The sequence below is a fragment of the Anser anser genome, assembly GCF_964211835.1.
Source record: "Anser anser genome assembly, chromosome: 1".
NCBI classification, from domain to species: Eukaryota; Metazoa; Chordata; class Aves; order Anseriformes; family Anatidae; genus Anser; species Anser anser.
This window is the reverse complement of record NC_139720.1, coordinates 159129661-159152471: the sequence shown is the minus strand read 5'-3', so window position 1 is coordinate 159152471 and position 22811 is coordinate 159129661. Positions and strand designations below refer to the sequence as shown.

Sequence of the window (22811 nt, the reverse complement as noted above, 5' to 3'; positions counted from 1 at the left end):
TAAGGATACTTGAACAGGAAAGTTCAGCTTGACAGATCAATGCTAGCCAATAATGCTAAGGACTGAAGGGATGATGTCTATCTACTGTGTGAACTGTTGTGATACATAGGACTCAGTGAAGCTATCATCAAGATCCCATTTGCTAATCATACTGAAGTAGCAGCTCTGTAAAGAGTAAAATTTAGCAGGAAATACCATCTGGTTGTATCTGAATCAGAAGGATGGAAGTGTCTTCATGTAAATATTTGGTCCATGTTGAGTAGAAAAGCGGGTAATTAAATTGCCTTTTTTTTTTTTTTCCATTGAGAAAGATTTCATAGTACTAAAACTTAATTATTTTAAATATTTCCACTCCTTCAGTCTGGCTGATAAGGAAATACTGGAAGAGAAATGGAGTGAATTAGCTTCCAAAGAGCAATGTGCTTCACAGGTCTGTCTGTGTGTATGTAACTAGAGTTGCTTCAGAGATTCACACTAATTCATTTAAAAGAAAGCTGGATGTACCTACACATGTAAATGAATGTACTCAGCATGACTTGGTCAAGGTCACAGAAAGTTTGTGACAGAGAAGGGAATTAAAACAGCTGTTTCCTTAATTCCAGATCAGGTCTGTAATCACGAGCTGCCTTTGCTTCCAAGTATCCACCAAGTCCCAGCCTCTGCCAGAGACTTTCTGCATCACAAGTCAGTTAATAAATTTGGCTCTGATCCACAAAAGGATTTGTGTGTACACGTAAGAAACTGTGATCATCAAAATACCTACCTTGGCACCAACAGTCATCACAAAATTTAACTGGGAACCAGAAGTTCTACTTCTGTGCATAGGCAAAGTTATCTTAGGCAATTTCAAGTGGTTACGAAATGAATCAGAATGGTTTGGGTGGGAAGAGACCTTAAGGATCATCTACTTCCAACACTCCTGCCATGGGCAGGGACTCCTCCCACTAGATTGTTATCTCAAATCCTGACTTCTTCCTGATTCTTTAAATTATGTTTTCTTCTTGCTAAAACCTATAAGGGCCCTATCTGAAGACAAACTTGCAACACACCTATCAAATGTTCTGGATGAGTTCCACACCTATCATAATGGTGACAGTCAGTTTTATTTTCAAAATGGTAACTGCCGCTTGTCCTGTTGTCTTAACTAATTGTTCAATAGCTCAGCAGTGTAATAAAATCCCTTTTCTAGTCTGGGAATAAAAGTTATGGTATTTTCCTTCTTTACTGTGATAGCTTATAGCATCTTTAAGCAAAGTTTAGTCTTACTCTTTTTGTATATAAGAGAACAAAGACCCAGTTTACACTGAATTATTTGAGGTAATCTAAATAGTCTGCTGAAACACATTATGACAGTAATGTTCAGTCTGAAAATTACTTGCTATAAAATGTATAAGGCAGCGTATATACATAAGCATATATCTATATACATATCAACAGACAGTTTCTGTGGATGAACATTAACAAGTCTGAAAGGATTACAGTACAAATATAATATTTTTTAAAATTACTTGAGATACTACTAAAGATCAATATCTCTTTCTGTAGCTTTTGGAGAAGAGAAGTTTAAAGTTTTCTTCATTGATGCTATGTATTTTCAAGTGTTTTAATACCATTTTCCAGTAAAATTACAGCTGTTTTAATTTTCATATCTTTATTTGGCTTTTGAATACATATACAGACAAGCTTTGCTTCCATTCATATTAAAGTCTATATTTTTAGTGTTTATTTTAAAATACAAATTTAAAATATAAAGTATTTTTTCTTGTTTGGCAACTATATTGGTAAATCCTAAAAAAATTTTAGAGCTCATCATATAATAGGAGAAAAATATATTGTATATATATTTTCATTACTATTTTAGCTAAATCATTTAATTTCAAATAGATTTTAAGAATATTTTAATTGAACACACAAATCTATGTAGAAATAATTTTTTATCTCTTTCTTCCTCTTCCAACCTTTGTCAAGGATTTATTTAAGCAAGAATGTATCATTTATCTGTTTTCCTACTAATAGTCACAGCCTGCTTGTAGGCCTAGTGCAATCTTAAGACATGCCTGAGCACATGGAGCTAAGCTCTTTTATACCTTATAAACTGATTCAGTCAAGGCAGTAAATAATTCTGCTAGAACTTAGTTATATGAACGTGCGTAGCAGCAGAGTGGAGTATATGTCAGTTAACATATGGCGTTGGCATGAACTACAGTAGTTGTACTGACAATAGATGAATTTAAAAATTCAGGAACCCGAAGCAATCAATTCATTGATCTATAAATTACATGATACTGTGATGAACTTTTTTCCCTGTATAATATATGGCTGCACTTTCATCCTCCCTTGAATTTTCCTATAAGTTATTTTGATGACCAAAGTGATTGATTAAAGTGCAACTCCTGTACCAATAATAATGTCTTTTTTTTACCATAGCATGTGAAACACCAGCATTTTCTTTAATGTGATTTATATAAAGTTACACCTTCTAGGGTATCTATGTTGACCACCATTTGCTCACAGCACTAGCAGGAAAATGTCTATTACTTGTTATGGGTAAGCCCCATATGAGAAAAAGAGGCATTTTTCTTCCTTGCTTAACTGTTTGTGGAATTTTATTTACTGTTTACTAAAATATACTCATTCACATAACATTCTGTGCCCCCCCAAAATGAAAGTGTGCTCAGTATAAAGGGTCACAAGCATTTGGAAATAGGCTTTTCAAGATGTTATTATGTCATTTTCTTTCCTAAGCAAGTGTACTGCACTGTAATGGTCAAACCCAGCTATGCATAGTCCCTAAAATCCTGTTAAGCACCATGATACTTGAAAATCCAGTGATCTGAATGCTGAACATCTCATTTGGCCCTCGTTCATAAGATCTTAGTTGAAAGACTAGCCTGTCTCCTAAACTAGGAGCCTCTGTGTCTGGTGGAGTCCAAGTCCAATACTTTCTAACCAGGTTCTTTTAGATTTTCCACACAAGGAAGTTTTAACGTTTAATATCAAATTTACTTATTTGAAGATATTCGGCATTACATAAGATTTTGATTTAGCGGAGTGATAGAGCAATGTACTGAAATTACAACAGAAGCACAATATAGTGATTGCAACATACAGCTGAATCACAATGCAAACATGATTGCCATTACTGGTGTCTGTATGATCACCATCATGACACAGTTTGTCCTCAGTCACTGGGAAGGAAAATGCTGGTTAAAACCAACTCGAACCCAATGCCCTCTTCAAAGTTCATTTTATTAGTCGTCCAGTTTTTATATTGGGCTGAGCCATGTATACACTCCCCACTGCCCCATGCTGGTCTGGCTAGCTCAGGATGACTTTACACTTTTGATTATCTTAGGGAAGGCTGTTTACATAGCCTGATGACCCACTGCTACATCCACATATCTGAAGCAAAGATTCAGTCCTACATGTCCTCCATTTGCTGAGATCAGTTCAGCTTTTTCTACAGTAATTGGTAGTCATTCCTTATGTTCTTCCCTGAGCTCATCATTCTTGCCCACCTCCTCTTAGCCCTACTCCATGGCAGAGGTGTGTTGATTAGTCATAAGTGCACAGATTCAGGTGTTTATAAAACCTGAATCAGACTTACATGGGATACTTCTCCTTTCAAAGTTACCTCCGTCTCTTCATTCACTATAGAGGGATGCTTGGGCCATGGTATATAACAGTAGTGCTTTAAAAAAATTACTTAGTAAGCTGGAATTAACACAAACCTGTATGTCTCCAGACAATGACCTCCCACTGGAGAACTGTCTAAAAAGTGATAGTACCATTTTTTAAAGCAGGTCAAAAGTCTTTTTTTCTACTCTATATTACAGTCAGCATTTGACTGCTTTATTCTACACTTTGTTCTGTTAACAGTACATTATAGCAGACTAACCCAAGAAATAGTGTGTTAAATCCCACTTCGGGGATTTGATCAATTGCCATATTTGTAGTTTGTTAGACATATGTGTATGTTCTCAAATATATGTGCATTCCCTAGGTATGTACATATCCAACGTATGTGTGTGTGTTGGTGAATCTGTGTATATGCTTGATGGTGAAACTATCGTAGGATTATATTACTAGATATCACAAGCTTCACTGTAAGAAGTTTCTGAGAACCAAAAGAAATTTTAATCTCTCTCTGTATTTGAGTAGATGCATATTTTCAGTTAGTACATTCCTTGGGATTATTAACTTAGTAGTAGTCAGATCCTGCTGGGATTTTTTTTTCTACTAAGTATTAAGAAGTTTATTGGCATAAACTTTTGAAATTTTGCTATAAGTGTAAGGATCTCAACTGGGTGTTGATAATATAAGATCTGCAATTATTATAATCAGTGGAAAATAAACACAGTTGATTTTTTATCATGTTTTATACTATGCTTACCATGAGATCTGACAGAGGTAGTAGTATTTCCTACTCTGACTTCCTACAGGTAAATTTTATACTTGTTTAAAACAGTTTTATTTTAAGCTATTTTTTTCTCATTGTTTTATTAAAAAGGTAGAAGGAAGAGAGAACAAAAACAAAACATTTAAAATACAAATAACATTTTTAATTTTGGTTTTTGACTTTTTGACTTCATGTTCACATAAGGAAAAAAAAAAAAAAGTGCCATTTTTCCCCCATACCCAAACGTGTAGTAGTAAACCTACAGAGAATAGGAAAACTACCTTTTTCTACGTAACTGAAGTGGCAGCATCAACAGAAGTAATACTAATGAAGTTCGTGCTTGACTCTGATTAGGTTAGATAGAACTGAAAACTTCTGGATCCATCTTTTATCAGTCACTCTATAATTATTTTAAGATGTCACAGGTTTCTTTCTGCAGAAATCAAAAGTCATGAGTTAACATTGTTTTCAGTGTCAAGCTGTTACCTTCCATCAAAAAACAATACACAACAATAGACAAAACCTTCTCCATTCCTGTTATTTATGCCCACACATGCAATCTTTTTCTCTCCTTTAATCTGGCTTGACAAAATGGGTTGTCATGACGGTAATAAATATAATTTCTAATAACTTCCTGTGCCATTTTTTATCTCTTGCAAATTTTTCATTTTCCAGACATTTGTAAACCATATTGGTTCAAGAATTACATTCTCCTTACACAAGTCCTTCATTTCAATTTTTCATCAGATCTATATAAAATATTGTCTATTCCAATTATATTATTATTTTAACTTAACTAAATGGCTTTTCAAAATTCCCAATTGTGAACCAGTCCAGATATCAGGACCACACCTAATTAGTATGCTGTTGCAGTTTAAACCCGGTAGGTTTAACTTCTCACTCCCCCTTTTCAACAGAACTGTGGGGGAAAGTATGACAAAAAATCTCATGGGTTGAGATACGGACAAGAAGATCACTCACTGATTTCTGTCACAGGTAAAACTGACATGACTTGGAGAAGATTAATTTAATTTATTGCCAATTAATAACAAAATAGAACAGTGAGAACTAAAAGCAAACTAAAAACACCCTCTGCCCTGCTCTAGCATGGAGTCTCTCCCACGGGATGCCGTCCTTCCCAAACAGATCCTGCAGGGGCTTCCCACAGGCATCAGCTCTTCAAGAACTGCTCCCACACGGCTCCGTACCACGGGGTCCATCCCCCAGGAGCAAACTGCTCCAGCACGGGTCCCCCACGGGTGGGCGGCAGCTCCCCCCAGACCCCTGCTCCTGCGTGGGCTCCTCTCCACGGGCTGCAGCTCCGGCCCGGGGCCTGCTCCTGCGGGGGCTCTCCATGGGCCGCAGCCTCCTCCAGGCCACATCCACCTGCTCCACCGGGGGCTCCTCCACGGGCTGCAGCGTGGAGATCTGCTCCGTGTGGGACCCATGGGCTGCAGGGGGACAGCCTGCTCCACCAGGGGCCTCTCCACAGGCCGCAGGGGAACTGCTGCTGCGTGCCTGGAGCACCTCCTGCCCTCCTGCTGCACTGACCTTGGAGTCTGCAGGGCTGGTTCTCACTCCCCTCTCCCAGCTGCTGTTGCACAGCAGCTTTTTTGTTTGTTTGTTTCTTAAATCTGCTCTCCCAGAGGCACAGCCAACATTTCTCACTGGCTCAGCTCTGGCCAGCAGCAGGTCACTTTTGGAACCAGCTGGAGCTGGCTCTGATCTGACATGGGGCAGTTTCCTGTGCTCCTGTCACAGAGGTCACCACTGCGTCAGCGCTCTGCTACCAAAACCTTGCCACCTAAACCCAGTATGTATGCATTTTTATCTTTGTACCTTATCCCCAGTTAACATGGGTAAAAAAAACTGTAAATATAGTTTATATGCCTATACCAAAAAGACTCCATTTTGCGAGATATCACCAGGACTTAATTTTTAATTCTTTCATTTCTATAAAGTTAGAAGACTTATAACATCAAGAAAGGTGTCTTGATATATGCTGTATTTATTCAAACATTAACCACAGCTGTTTTCAGAGATTTTGCCCTTCAACACCTGGCTGAGCCAATAACTTGATCGTTTTATGAAGTGCTGGGAATCTGCCTTATTGCAAGTCACATCATATCTTCCTAGCCTTCTGCAGACAAACCTACAGTCATTTAACTTCTGCTCTGAGCTGGCTGAAGGCCAGTAAACTTCAATCCAAAAGCTCTGCATCTTTGTTAGCATGGTAGTGTACTCTCATTAGGATTACCATATTAGCTTGAGCTCACAATCCTCAGATCAGGGCTGGCTGGCATCCATCCAGCTTGGAGCACAGGCAGAGGAGACATGCAAGACCCAGAGGGTAATACTGAAAATTTTTTAAAAAAGCACATATGAAATTTACACAGATATTTAAAAAAATAATCAAAGGGTTAAATTTGAGTGTGACCTTTCTTTAAATAACAAGTAAATTCAACTGTCCCATTCAATACAGATGTTAGAAACTGCTGAATACATTTAGGTTAGTGTTAGTTTAAAACTACAGATAAATATGTTAGGTTTTTCCACTGTTGGTCTGGAATTTATAACACTGACCTTCAGTTTAGTTAGGTGCTAAACCTTACAGTTTAGTAAGGTGTGCTGTTTGCAGTAAGTATCTAGGATGACCTGCGTGGATCAGGCAGATACAGCATGGGAGATTTGCACAGCTCTGAAGCAGCAGCTGTTGACCAGATGTGATACTCAATGTCATCTTGAATAGCACTAGACACCCATGTTTAGACAATTCAATCAATACAATTAACGATATTTACAAAGTGATTCAGATGATGAAATGTAGTTTTCTGCTTTATAGTGAGGTGATCTGCTTTCTAAACTCTGCTGAGAGGGATCACTGTATCTCCAGGGTGCAATTCAGTTCCTTGGCAGTATGATACTGGAGATAGACACAGAAATGTTGCATGGCCTTTAGGGTACCTCTGTTTGTCTGGAGGAGCCGCTGGAAGTTGGTCTACATATTTGTTTGAATTTCTCATTCAGGGGCTGGCTTCCCACCAAAATATTTTAAAACTGCATATTCATTTTATTAGTATACTACGTTTAGTTCACAAAGATATTTTATACTGTAACATATTTCCAGTGCAAATTCTTTGGTCTTATTTCAAAAGGTTCACTATATGGATTAAATGGCGGAACATTTTGGATTACTTTGAGCACCCTTTAATGAATTAATATCGTTGACTCAATGTTGTATGTCATGTCAGCTCAGGTTCAAGCACTTGAAATGTCTGTGGGGTTCAGACCTGGGAACATTTATGACACAGAGTCTATTAAACCAAAGGGTCTGCTGTCTTTTGTGCCTTCTTCCAGTTAACAGTGGCCTGTTACATATGTTGATGAGATCTGCATGGGTCTCACGCAGGGTTTGCTTGAGGTACTTGGACATCAGTGCCTTGCACTGTTGGGCACCCACGTGTCATGCCAGAAGGGTGCAGGTCTCCTCTAGCCCCTCTGTCAGATCTGAAATCTGTTCTGTTTATGGAAAACATCCTAGGCTTTTGAAGTGTCACTAGGCACCTGTGTGTGAGAATTTGAACTGTATCCTAGCTGTCTGCAGCTGAGCTAAGGCACACTAGGTTGAGTGTATAGCTGAAGGAGATAAATAACACTTCTGGACATGGTCGATCTTCTAATTAAAGGAAAAGGAAATCTAAACAATTAGTGCAGAACTAGCTAAGTGAAATGACCTACAAGCTTTTCAGAAAGCATTTAGCTCCTTAGGAAATCTAAGCCCAGTGTGTGGCCAGGTTTATGACTGAATGATCCACACAATTTACAAGCTAAACCTGTGAGTGTTAACTTTGAAGAGAGATTGTGAAGCTCTCAAAACCATTCCATTCCTTTCTGATTTTATGTTCCATAGATCACAATGTGGGCTGCAATATAATAAAGCTTGGTGGCTGAAACCATTCCAGAAGCAATTAAAAATTAATGAATAACCACGGAGAAAGGCAAGCAGAAATGCTCCATCAGTGGTCCATATTAGCAAAGCACTTCCTAGTCACAAGTTACTCAAGTCAATCCCTCAGTGACCAAACTTTTCGAGACACATTTTCAGAGAGAAATACAGCAACTCTGACCTTGCTTTTCCATCCATTTCCCTCAATGCTTGCTCCTGTGACAGGTCTCCTTCACATACGAACCTTGCTGTAGTGTTGGCCCTTGACAATTTTGCAAAATATGCCTCCGGGTACTATTTCTTTATCACAGTCTATGATTAATAACTAAACAGAAGGAAGCTCAAACTAAAAATGGTAAAGATGCTACATTCATTAAGCTGTTGTCCCATCCTTAGGGGCAAACTGACAAAGCAAAGCTAATATATAGTTTACATTGTATTTATGAAGTATTCCTGCAATGTAATATAGAAATTCATTTACTTACAACATATTTAGAAATGAGACTAGAAATTGCAGCCAAGAAACATCACTGAAATCTTGATTCTTTTTATTTATTTAATTAATTTCTTGGGGTTTAATTATGTTACCACCAGGTTAAAAAAAATAAGGGAAGGGAAAGGGAAAGGGAAAGGGAAAGGGAAAGGGAAAGGGAAAGGGAAAGGGAAAGGGAAAGGGAGAGGGAGAGGGAGAGGGAGAGGGAGAGGGAGAGGGAGAGGGAGAGGGAGAGGGAGAGGGAGAGGGAGAGGGAGAGGGAGAGGGAGAGGGAGAGGGAGAGGGAGAGGGAGAGGGAGAGGGAAAGAGAAAGGGGAGGAGAAGGAGAGGAGAGGAGAGGAGAGGAGAGGAGAGGGGAGGGGAGGGGAGGGGAGGGGAGGGGAGGGGAGGGGAGGGGAGGGGAGGGAAGGGAAGGGAAGGGAAGGGAAGGGAAGGGAAGGGAAGGGAAGGGAAGGGAAGGGAAGGGAAGGGAAGGGAAGGGAAGGGAAGGGAAGGGAAGGGAAGGGAAGGGAAGGGAAGGGAAGGGAAGGGAAGGGGAGGGGAGGGGAGGGGAGGGGAGGGGAGGGGAGGGGAGGGGAGGGGAGGGGAGGGGAGGGGAGGGGAGGGGAGGGGAGGGGAGGGGAGGGGAGGGGAGGGGAGGGGAGGGGAGGGATAAAAGCCCTTTGTGTATAAGAAAATGTGATAAACCTTAAGTTCTTAAAAATTGTTCAGGCACAAGATTGTACCAGTAGTCTGGTAAAGAACAATACCAGTAGGATTTTTAGTAAGGAGCAAAATCTGACCTGGCAAGTGAAAGCTTTTCATGACCTTTCAGGGCTACAAATAGGAGTATGGGGGACAAGATGGAATTTGTCCTCAACTGCTACTAAGAACTAAAGTAAGACAATATTGCTATCCTGAATTTTGGCTGTCTGTAAAGACAGGCTGTCTGTTTTTCAGACAAAATGAGAATGTATCTCTTGGAAGGATTTCAGGGCTATGCCAGTGGGGCTGTGCAGTAACTATGCATACACTTAAAGAACAGTTGGCCTGAAAGAAACAAACAAACAAACAAAAATTCCCAAAAAATTATTTGCGAGGATGAAGCACAGAACAGACTCATGAGCAGGAATGAAGAGAACATGTTTTTAAAAAAGTAGAGTTAGCCATATGAGACAAATTGAAGACTGAAGAGAACTAGCAGTTAAAATTCAGATCACCATGAATCATATTGGTAAGTATCAAAATTAAGTAAAAACCAGCAATGTAGAATTAAAAGCTATGTTTTTCTGAGGGACAAAAGCTTTATTTATGAGGCAGTTTTGGAATCACACTTCCAGAAGATGAATCAGAAAGTAAACTTCCTTATCTCATATTTGCATTCTGAAAATCACTCCATCAATATTATGAAGTTTTCAAAAAAGCTGTTAGTCACTCTGAAAGTTATTTGGTAGATTTATTTAACCTTACATACAAGTAGAAAGTAAGCACTGTTAACTTATTTTCTTGGAAAAAAGGTATTAAAGGGCTTGAGGTAGGTACCAGAACAGAAATGTAGGTATTTTCCCCGAAGTATACACCCCGCACTTCTCAGGCCAAGCTTTAGATTAAGAGATTCCAGGGATTGTGAAAAGAAATATGATTTGAATATATATATATTTAATGAATTTATCACAATTCCTTCTGTGCAATTGCTGTCTAGTTAGATCCTTGGTATATTCATAAAGTGAGCTGAGAATTATGTAGCAGTGATACTGTTGGGTTCAGGGATTTTTTCGTACTTTATATACAGCACTTTCTGTCAGTCTTTGATACCACTAGGGAAACTACTTTCAGTTTGGATGCATTGAATCAAATCTCATGTCTACTCTGCTGGAAGGATTAGGGTGGTGTTTGGCAGCATATAGGAGAATTTAAGATAATTTAAGGAGAATTTAAGATTTGTGCTTAACACTGAGCTTCAAGTGTTTGAATATCCTGTTAAACTGCAGCCAAAGAACCCATTCTTAATTCATACTTAGAGCCTGGCCCACTTAATATCCAACTTTAAGGGGGTATTTTAGAGCTGGCACTATAATCTTCTGGTCTGTGTAATGTGTTCACCAAGATCTTCATGCATCTCAACTACTATACATAATCACAGAATTAAAACTAGCTGACAAGCTAATATGTGTTCTTATTAGAAACAGGTGAGTGTGAAGAAAAGTTGCCTTATGAAATAGTTTTCTATGGAAAAAACATTGTTTGTCAAAAATGAAACTTTCATGGGGTCCTGATTTTATTTTATTTAATTTAATTTTATTTAATTTAATTTTATTTAGTTTAATTTATTTTATTTTATTTTATTTTATTTTATTTTATTTTATTTTATTTTATTTATTTATTTTTGTTTGTGGTCTAGTCCATTGGAGACCCCATTCCCCTACCCAGCTTTCTGCTCTCTCTTATGATTTGCGGAGTTCTGGGTTACTTTTCTTAGTACCTGTGTGGCTTCACTGGCCATTTTATTATGTGGTTGACCTCCCAAATACAAAGTAATAGTCACTGTGTTCTTCCAAGGATGCCACTCTATGAAGCAGTTCATTCATTTGTAGGTACAGCCTGCAACATGCCTGGCAGTTTACAAAAAAAGTAAAGTTTGTAAGCTGCTTAGCATCCTGTTCTATTATGTAAGAAACTTACTTTCTGCTCAAATCCACTGAGAAAAACAATGTATAAAACGGTCTGCTTTTTGAATCAGTTGTTCAACTTTCTGACTGTTTTAATTAATGGCAAAGTAGCCAAATATTTGGTAGCAGGCTGAGAATTTTCTGGAAAAAAATTATCTTTGGTTACAAACCTAGAAAACCCGCATTTTTCAACATTCTTCAAATCTGAAATAGAATTTACACACAAAAAATAAAGACTAATTTTTCTACTGAGGGAAGTCACAGTTACCACACAGTTGCAATGATTAGTCTGAACATTACTGTTCAGTTATACACAGCTGTATATGTGAGTAAGACTGTAATGATAAAAATATAATAATGCAATGTCATTCACATGATCACAGGATGGCTGAGTCTGGAAGAGACCTCTGGAGGTCATCTAGCCCAACCACCCTACTCAAGCAGGGCCACCTAGAGCCACTTGCCCAGGACCACATCTACATAGCTTTTGAAGGTCTCCAAGGACAGAGGCTCCACAACTCTTCTGGACAACCTGTGGCAGTGCTTAGCCACCTTTACAATAGAAAAGTATTTCCTGATGTTCAGAGAGAATCTCCTGTGTTCCTGTTTGTGCCCATTGCTTCTTGTTCTGTCGCTAGGCACTACTGAAAATGGCCTGGCTCTGTCCTCTTTGCAACCTCCTTTCAGATATTTAAACATATTGATAAGATCCCCTTGGAGCCTTCTCTTCTCCAGGCTGGACAGTCCCTACTATCTCAGCCTTTCCTCCTATGTGGGATGGTTCACTCCCTTAATCATCTTGGTGGCCTTTTGTTGGACTCTCTCCAGTAGCTCCATGTCTCTCTTGTCCTGGGGAGCCCAGAACTGGACTCAGTCTGCTAGGTGCGACTTCACCAGTGCTGGGTAGAAGGGAAGGATTATCCACCTTGACTTGTTGCACCACCACTTTGCTGCAAGGAGGACACGTTGCTGGTTCTTGTTCAGCTTGGTGTCTACCAGGACCCCAGGTCCCTTTTATAAGATCTCTAGATACATTATATTCTGTTAAGAAATATTTTCTGACATAAAGGGATATGTTCCTAAATAATTGTATATGACAGACAGATTCTGAAGTGTTACTGAAAGCACTGATGGTCAGTTCAGTTTATTACAAGATGCTGAATAACCATCTTATAGTTTATTGTTCAATTTAGTGGATTCTATAGACAGCTGATTTAGTCATATCAAATCCAATAAAATTAAGATGGAATGCTCCTTGAGATTATTATCACTTAGATTCATAGAAAATTCATATTATGTTTATTCTAAGCACTTTAAAAATAAAAGTAAAGAAACGTGACCTCATTGTGGCCTTTCAATACTTAAAGGGGTCATATAAAAAAGATGGAGATGGACTCTTTACTCAGGTAGATAATGATAGGACAAGGGGGAACGGTCTTAAACTAAAAGAGGATAGATTTAGACTAGACATTAGGAGGAAATTCTTCACTGTAAGGGTAGTGAACACTGGAACAGGTTGCCCAGAGAAGTTGTAGATGCCCCATCCCTGGAGGTGTTCAAGGCCAGGCTGGATGGGGCCTTGGCCAAGTTGATCAAGTGGGTGGCATCCCTGCCTATGCAGGGGGGTTGGAGTTAGATGATCTTTAAGATCCCTTCCAACCTGAGCCATTCTAGGATTCTAGGATTCTTTCAGAAGACGACACATCCTTACTATTTTGGATGTGAAAACTGTTTACCAAAAACCTCTGTTTACCAAAACTGACTGTGCTGGACATTGTGAATCCCTTTCTTAAATTGCTCTCGAGAGAGAGATTTTGTGTAAGAAATTAGGCTGTGGTTTTCCTGATGTCAGCCAGTGACCTAAAACTTATGACTAGAAATGTCACTGCAACACTGTTATAGTGTTAAAGACCTAGTCTCCAGTTTCTTCTTCAATGTCAAATCAGGAATATGTGGAGACACAAGACAAATCCTACTTTTCCAAGTCCCATGATACCGAAGCATGTCTTTTCTCTCAGTGAAGGTTGCCGTTATCACAGTGTTTTAAAAATCCAGCAATTGCTCATAAATATTCTAATAATTTAATTAAGTTCTATGATACAGGAGGGAGATACTTAAGTTTGGCTTAACATGTAGATCATAACAGAAATGTACGTCTGTACATATATGTAATATACATATGGATACACATACAAATACATACCTATACAAAGGTATATATTTTTGCAACACAAAATTCATTTAATGTTTTCAGACTTGTAATACTTGCTGCAGGGTGCTGTTTCCCTGAAGAACAGTTTTGGCAACAGTTTGACCCCATTTTCTTTTCTTCTTTTGGCAGCTTTTCCCTTAGGGAAGACAGCCTGTTTGACTTATATTATCCTTGAACCCCTTGTTACTTACTTGACATTAATTTCTGTAACCAAGGCAATATCTCAAGTGAAGTTAAAAATCAAATCTCTGAGAATAGCGTTGTCTGGATTGATTCTCCCTTTAGACTGCACACTAAGCAGTCACACAGAGCTTCACTCCAGACACTTCCAAACTTACAGCAGACAATAGACTTCTCCTTTTGATCCCAAAGGATGAAAGTGGAACCCTTCTATTAGGAAGAGTTTAGCTTCCAGCAGTCCATTACAATCTGTATAAATTTCTTATAAGTTTTGTCCTTCAATTTGTCAGGATCTACTGAGTATTTCAGTAAATGAAATACTTCAAGCTTCATTAGGAAGAAAAAGGAAGATAAAAGCTTGCCATTAGCTGCACTATTTTCTAGAATGCACTGAACTGCATGTGCCAGAAAAAAAAATCAAAGTTCTTTGATATCCTACTGCTGCTCAGATACACAGTTCCCATTACTGGAATATCTAGATGCATCATAATATTTAACTTTTATCACTGTCTTTTCATTGTACCTGCCATGACACAGGTATGTAACAGTTACTATGATTTTAGAAATGGAAATCTGGAAAGCTGAGACAATAATAGGCTTGCTGCAGCAGCCCTGTGACTTCAGCATGAGCACCCCAAGGCTAATGCAAATGAGATTCATTTCAGTTTAGTTATTTAAACAGTATAGCGTCCAGGCTAGTTGTTTAGGAGACATGTCCAGCAGAGATGGAGAGGTCATAACTTCATCTTACCATAGGTGCTAGATGTCCACCAAAGCCTTGGCTCTTCTCTCTCTTTTCTCTCTCTTCCCCGACTCTGACTATAGGGGAAGTTTGATCAATAGCTCCTTAGGGAATAGGTGCCTTATTTTTAAATAGTTACAGATAAGATGTATAGGATGATAGGATTTTCAGTACAACTGAAAGTCATTTTGTCATATTCCTTCTTCTTATAGGGGCATTCTCGGATGAAAATGATGTCATATTTGTCTAAAGTCTCTATTTTGCTAGGTTTTGGGGGAATGGGAAGAAAAATGTGAAACTGAGTCACTGTCATATTTTCGTTGTAATATTGTTATCACTGAGTGAAACAAAGAGCAACTAATGAGAACCAGCTATTTTCATTATGTCTTCATAATACAATCTTCTTTACTCCTCTGTAAAAATTATTTTTGTTGCTGTTGTACGGTGAACCTTTATTCACCAAAGAGAAAAGAATACATTTAACTACATCCACTCATTTAGATCTAAAATAAAACAGTAACTCAATGTGATAAGTGAAATTTGAAAATTTATTTGGTTTTGGAAAAAAAAAAAGGTCTTTGAAAAAAGACACAAGAAGGAGAGGTTATGAAGAAAGGAAAAACAAAAAGTTGATTAAAGCTCTTAAACTTCCAATACAATCACTAACTTTAAATAATTTAATATTAGTTATGAAGGGATTACTAGCTCGCATACTTATAAATATATATATAGGTTATGCACACAAAGGAAGAAGAATGAGTTCTTGTTTTTAAAGAAACATTAAGAGGCGGTGCTACATTATACATGGGTGCAAGTACAGTCAGGCTGAAATGTGGAAAACACCGAAACATTCTCAAAGGTGTTTTTATCCCTTCTTATGTTCCCTGTACTATATAGTGGTTATATTTTTCCTATTTTTTTTCTGATATAAAGAACATATAATCTAAAATATGCTTGTGTAGTATTGATATGATTTTGTCTAACAAAAGTTGAGATGAAGGATAGAGGTCTTAATAAGCCAGTTCAGATACCTTCTTAGTGCATTCACACACAACCCTTTAACCTTCTACAGACTCTTCAGTTGACTACTCTGATAGAAGTCTCTTCTGAAATTGGAGCTCCTCATGCATACACCAGTGTCTTTGAATATGACTTTATGTGAAGTCTGTATTCTTTGTGATTTGTCCTGGAATGCTTTAAAAATTTCCTACCATTGTGGACAGTAAAAAGCATCAAAAATTAAGAAAGTTAATGCAGCTATATTTATCTTTGGTACAAGACCAGTTAAAGACTAGTACCGAATGAGACCTTTACTCAATTGCAATTTATGACATTCAAAAAAGCTTTTAAATTCCCATAGAGATTAACTAAGACAAGCACATAACACATATTAAATTGTAATGCTCATTTCTGTTATTTAATAGAATACAGTATGCTGTAGAATTTCTGACCTGTACCGCTGTACGTGTCTTTAACAAGCTATTCACTGCACTCTAAGAAGTGGTAATGCAGGCGTTTTGCAAATCAGGTAACATGCATTCAGGAGAGGCACTGTGAATTACAAAGCTGTGATAAGAATACAGTTATGGGTTAGTAGCTGAACAAACTTCTCATTGTTGAGAAAACACTTTTTCTGTAATTTGTGTGATATCCTTTTTAGGAAAATGAAACCAATCCAAACTGTGTATTAATACAGTTGTGGACTGATTTTCTTCCCATACAGATGTACAAGAAAACAGCATGCTTGAGTAAGTGTAAAGCTGGTTTAAATGAAGATACAGCTATGTGTCCTGAAGACAGTGTTATATTCTCTAGGATTTTGCAGTATTAAAACTGAGAATGTCTTAGATGAAAATGTTTTATTTGTGAAAAAAAAAATGTATAAAAACCCCTCGCAATTAATATGAAGAACATAGGAGTCATAAAACATTTAAGATGGAAAACACAATGTGTTCGATACATGTCATCAATTCCTAGTTGGCAGCATTGTTGTTTGTGCACATTCAGATAAACTGGGATGATACAATGAATCCAATGCCACAGAGATGGATCAGTGACTTATACGGACTGATTATTAATCTACCAATATTTTGCTAACTCTGAGTGTATTCTGCCAACAAAGAGGGCCATTAAAAAGCAGCTTCACCACCACAGGGAATTTCACTGTTGAGAATAAATGGGAAGATCTGTCAAGTGGCTCATGTGGGGGGATTTGCTGAAATTGCATTTCACTTGGCATTGCACAGCAACTTAGGCTGATTCCTTCAGTTGACCTTTATTTGCTGAGTGACTTTCTTTTCTTTTGTCAATAATGTTTTTCAAGTTTATTATCTGCTTGATAGTCCTTCACCATAACTTATCTGTCATTTTGTGGTTATTTTCCATAAATAACTTCAGAAAAACCAAACCACTCAATAACAAAGAATGGATTGTGGGAATGCACCTTTGACATGATTTGTATTTGAGTAACTTCCATGTTGCTGTGAGATAAATATTGACCATGTCAGCATTGTGTCAGGTATCAGTCCCAAAATTATCAGGTACATTCCAAGTCTCTAGCAGATACTTTGGTTTGTGTCCTGAAGCATCATGTTGGAGAAAATATGAAATGTCAGACTTTTGTCTCCAAGGTTTTGTGTCCTATCTAATGTCATAGTTACATGACCCTTTTGCCATTTCCAAGCAGAGCTTTTCTTACATCCTATATGGAAGCAGGTTTCCCAATTTTAGACTAATTAGGCTTGACAGCTTTGTATTTCCAAGTTGATTATATTGTTTCTCCAAGATAATTCCTTTTGTTTTGTCAGCTATCTGCTATAAACATTTATGTGCTTGTTTATGATAATTAATATATCTCTCTTCATTGCTCAGTTAAGTGAAACTACAGTAGAATTAGTAAGGTTATAGGAAGATTTCAAGAATGCTACAAGAAGATGGAGATGTTGTTGTCCTTAGATATGTAGATTTAGTGTACTTGCATATGTCTTCTGTTTAGTTATTTTCTATTGTAGTAAGAATTTATTTTCTCAGTTGTAAATGTGACTTACCCAAGGCACCTAGTTTGAATGAAATATCTGTCTCAAAGCTCACCTTCAGTTCTTTTCAGCAGAGCTTGCAATTACTAGAACATATTTATTTGTTAAGGAGCACTGCAGATTGATAGTGATTCCCTCTCAGATGCCTCTTCTCTTGCCTCTGTGTAGAATTTGGAGATCATTGGAGTGAGAAACTCCCCCATTTTCCTTAAATGATTTTGGGTGTGTAACACTTGACAGAGTTTAAGCTTCTCATTGGCAGAATAGTGGCAGAATATTTAGGGTGTTTTGTCTTGTTCTTTGTGGAGCCCATTTTGCTGCACAAATAGATGATACTTAGATAATTATTACAGTTGTTACCATTAACTGAAAAGAAGACTAATTTCCGTGCTATCTTTCAAGTGAGAATTCCTGTAGTTCTTGAACTTTTGAAACAATGCAAAGATTAAATTTTGTGAAAGAAAAAAACACACACACAAAAAAAAATTCCCTGAGGTTGATAACACAATACAGAATTTTTGCAGCAGGAAATAACATTAGTTACAAGGAAATTTATTTAAGCTTTCTTATCATAGGGTAGAATTATTTTAGGATTCTACTAGTAGGTGCATGTGGCCTACTTCATTCAGATGAAATCCAAGAAAAGGGAGAAGGAAAATCAGCAGGAAAAGCTAGTGTTCTTAAAACATTTTATACAAGTATAGGTTGAAATAGATTGCTGCAATGAATTAATGAAGATCCTGAAAAATTTGGTTTATTTCAAAACTGTCACAACTGTGGCAACTGCTCAAAATTGTGCTAGTTCTCAATCTGCAGTAGGTTACACCTGGGAGTTTCTTTCAAATATTCTGAAAGATTCTGCAAATGTTACTTTATGTGATTTGTCTCATTGACATGGATCTAGTTCCAAACAAGGAAGGTTTTTATGAAATATCTATTTAAGGTGGAGTATTCTGAAGTCAAATGTCACTAACTTTTCAAGAGCAGAAAACCCAAAGGCTGACTTGCTATTTTTCCATTTAACAGGCAGTTCTATTCGATGATGAAAAAAATAAATATAAATACTTTATAAGACATGTTTTAACCTAAAAGACTACAGGATTTGTTTTATAAAGCACAAATTATGCAATTTTTAGTCAACTGTTTTCCACACAATATTTTCTCTAAATTTAACAATAGAGTATACAATCACCTTTTTTTTTCCCCCAAACATATACCACATTACAGACCTAAAAATAATTTCTCATTCAAAAATTCAAAGCCATTTCATTTTCTTTAAAAATAAGTTTGATCAATTTAGAAGTATTTGAAATGTGTAGGAAAAATGGTATCTGTCCCAGAAATAGTACAATTGCTGTCTCTGATAACTAGGTATAAAATATTTTGATGGGTTTTCTGAGGCTTGCTTTGCAATAGTATTTGCTTTTACAAAACTCTCTATATGCTAAACAAAGCCAGCCAACACCCCGTCCAAGCTCCAAGTGTTTTTGATGATTGAAGTGATTCTTTGATTTGTTGAGCTTTATTAATTAAAATTTGGACTACTAAACACTCACACTTTTTTTTTTTCCCTGTACATGTTTAATTTTTACTAGTGTTCAGGTAATGGTTGATTTCTCAATTAAAAGTTACCTGTAATCTTGAAGTGTCCAGCAGTTATGAAGATGTTAGCAAAAGCAGGTGTAAAACAGCAGTTATCAGCAATCATAAAGAAAGCAAGCTAGGAAGGAGTTATTTAAAAATATGTGTATATGTATTTCCTCAGTTTGAAAAAATGGGAAAAAAAAAAGTAGACATACTGTATTCATACTTTCCTAAACCACAGTGAAACTATATAAACTATATAAATACATGTGCTTGCTTGTAACTTTGAGTGCCAGCATGAAGTAATTTAGAATTCAATTAAAGTGAGAAGCTGAATGAAATAAGTCCCTTAGCATTCAATACCTACTTTTCCACACTAGAACATGAAAACAAGAAAACACAGTTTGTGAAAGAGGCACATATTGCAGAAAAGTGTATCTTGATTACTGTATTAGTGTCAGTTAAAGGAGGTGAATTAAAGGTTTTTACTGAAAGGGTAAATACAGTAAATCGATCATTTTTTAAATTATATTATTTGGTCTCCTGTATATAATATTGTCTGACTGGAGCTTTCAAAGGAACCCACAGGAAGTAGGCACCTAGTTTCAAAGAATTTCCCTAGCATTTATGTGCTTACTTCAAATAGTCAGCTGATGAAAATCAACGTTGCTTCATTTATGCCGAATTAGTAGCAGTATCCCTACCTGATACACACAGACATATCAGAGGTAAGGCAATGCAGCCCTTTAATTATGCCCTTTACAACCAGAGAAATTTTCTCAATAGCATGATCCTGTAACTGGGCAACTTAAGGTAGAGATTCCTGAGTAACTCAGTAGGGCCAAGCACTAACAAGCCCAAGAAGGTGGTGGTAGAAGGCGATGACAGCATCTGGTAGAGCGACATTAGGTTAAGAGGAACAGCTGAACTTGCTGAAGTGTAGAACATCACCAGATCTTTCAGGAGAGGCTTGGCTGTCTTAAGGTTGTTCCAGAAAACATAATCTGTTGAGCTAATACAGTTTTTGTTACTTTAACGTCACATGTGGGACATGGTCCAAATTCTAAAAGAAACTCAACATCACTTCTTCTGAACAGCAAGTTTGAATCCCACTCAGTATCCTCTGTACGTCTTTTGCTGGATGTGCTTGCTTGATGTCCTTTTGCACATACCCAGTAAATCTGAAAACATTAAAGGCAAGATTAATTGCTCTATCATTCACTTCTTTTCTTCAGCATCATCAGGAAGAATGCAGTTCTCACCTGCTTGTCTGTTCAGTGTTTCAAGCTTACATACATAAGAAATAAATGTTATTATTACAAACTGTTATAGATGTTGATTTTTATTTTATTTTATTTTTTTTTTTTTTGCTCGTAAGTGGAGGAAGTTACTAGCTTGACTTGTGCCTACATTTTTCACTGAAGATTCCCAGGAATTTGAAAACGTGCAGAAGCATCTTTTGCTAGAACTATGGATAGAGACTTCCCAAGTTCTCCTGCAGTCTGATATGTGATGAAGATAAATTTCAAGTCTGTGGTCGCTCTGAGTTCATTTGCTTTTGTTTAAAAGGATTATTTGCACTAAAAAGGAAATAAGAAACCATGGTGTTTGGTGGTGTGAAGTTTCCCTAAAAATCTGTTGTTGATGGCAACTCAGCAAATAATGATTGCTTATTAAAAAAAATTCCTGAAAACCATGGAGCACTCTGTCTTTCTCCTGTTGAGGCTGGGATCCTCAGTAGTTAGGAATATGAAGGACATGGAAATAGAACAATTAGACAAAGAAGATCATGAATACTAGACCCTCATTCAGACTCTACACAGCTATGAAAACACAGTGCAAGACCTCTCGATTTCAGAGACAACAGTTCCTAGCTTTTGGAGCTGCTTGAAGAAAATTTCTCTCCCTCCCTCCCTCCCTCCCGCCCTCCCTCCCTCCCTCCCTTCCTCTCTCCCTCCCTCTCTCTCTCTTAGTTGAAGTTCTGTAGGTTTGTCTCATGGGCTTGAATCCTGTCAAACCTACAGATAATCAGCAGAATGAGACAGTGTGTGTGTGTGGGGGGGGGGGGGGGGGGGAACCTTGATGTTTAAAATGTTTACATATACACATACTTTCTATATATACAACTATATGTAATTTTCTTCGGGTAATACTGCACCTTGTCTTCAAGTCCAAGTCAAAATGAGTTTCTTTAAATACTTGACTCATGAATGATCTTCATAGTTACATAAGCATCTTTGTCTACACAATTCTTATTATTCTATTCTAACAATATGTACTTTTGTCAACATTTTGAAACTATTTAGCAGTTTGAAATCTTCCTATACTTTAAAGATGCAGCTTTCCCACAGCTGAGAGGGTCCTACTGGTGCAATTATTAGAAAGTGTCAAACTAAGCCTGAGATCTCATCTGGGCTTTTTCATGACTATGTCATCTTTTTCTTGGCACTATACACATTTACTTCACTACATTGCAGTTCTTATTATGTTGGAAAAGGAAAAACATAAGATTTCTATTTAACCATTAGTTATTCTTTTATTTATTTTTAAATATATATATATATATACCTGTTTAGATGCCAGTCTATTAGAAACAAGTCTATCCTAACCATATTCCCCTCCTACTTTCCCTTTACTGGTATATCTGCTTTCCATCTCTAATGGATGAATACTGCATGGATATCCCTTGGACTCATTGTTAAGTCTATGGAGCGTGTGCACTAATTTTCCTTGTGTTGTGAAGTGGCAGGGCTATGCCATACTGCTGTGACTCAGAAGACATGATGTTGTGCCCTACAAACATGCTAGAAAACCCTGCTTCTCACTTAAGTGTTTAACTTTGGATTTTAACTGGAAAGCCAGCCAACCAAACCAAACAAACAAAGTTCACAGTTTGGGATAAAGAGTCAAGAATTCCAGAATGATTGGAGATATCTTGGAGTTCAGGATCCTTACCACCTATCAAAGCTATTGACTGTTCAAATTTATGTTAGGGTCTTAAAGAGCTTGGTAGCACCTGTTCCTAGCAGGTCCAGTTGTCCAGCTCTGGGTTGTTCCCCAGGCAATATGTAGGAAGGAAAATGCTGCCAGCACTACCTGTTGAATTCTGAGGAAGTTTGGATCTAGATCAAAACTTTATGGCTCAGATCCATTTTAGCATCAATCTCATACTCTGTTGCATCTATTCTAATGGTTCTGTGATTCTGTGATTCTATGCTGATATAACTCCATAAAGCTAGTGCAAAGGAATGGAAAATCGTGGTCAGTTAGTTGTTGACAATAAATATAATATATCAGTGTTTGTTGTCATCACAATATAATATAGATTATTTATGTTGAAGTAATATAGAGATACAGATCTTTTAAGCACTTTGTCCACAATTTTGGCAGATTCTTAAGAGAATTCATATCTATAAAACTTCTATTAGCTTTTCTAATTACAAGAACCAAGTGATAGCCAATAGGGGATGACCTTATCTTTTAATAGAGATATTGATACAATCAAATGTAAAAATCAAAAACTGTATTCATAGATACAATAAAGAGCAATAGCATATTTATATGAATATTCA

The 22811-nt window shown here is 37.3% G+C and overlaps 1 protein-coding gene across 42 annotated transcripts in view; it reads left to right on the top strand.

The window, feature by feature from the left end:
• GPC5 (glypican 5) overlaps positions 1 to 22811 on the top strand; it is a 778624-nt gene that overhangs the window by 246162 nt on the left and 509651 nt on the right. The window contains exon 6 of one of the 42 annotated variants that reach the window (XM_083836987.1): positions 11870 to 20545. The exons of the other annotated variants lie outside the window; for them this stretch is intronic. Within the exon in view, the coding sequence (XP_083693113.1) occupies positions 11870 to 12134 (265 nt within the window). The 3' untranslated portion in view covers positions 12135 to 20545. Of the gene's footprint in view, positions 1 to 11869; positions 20546 to 22811 lie in introns of those variants that run through there. 42 annotated transcript variants of the gene reach the window in all.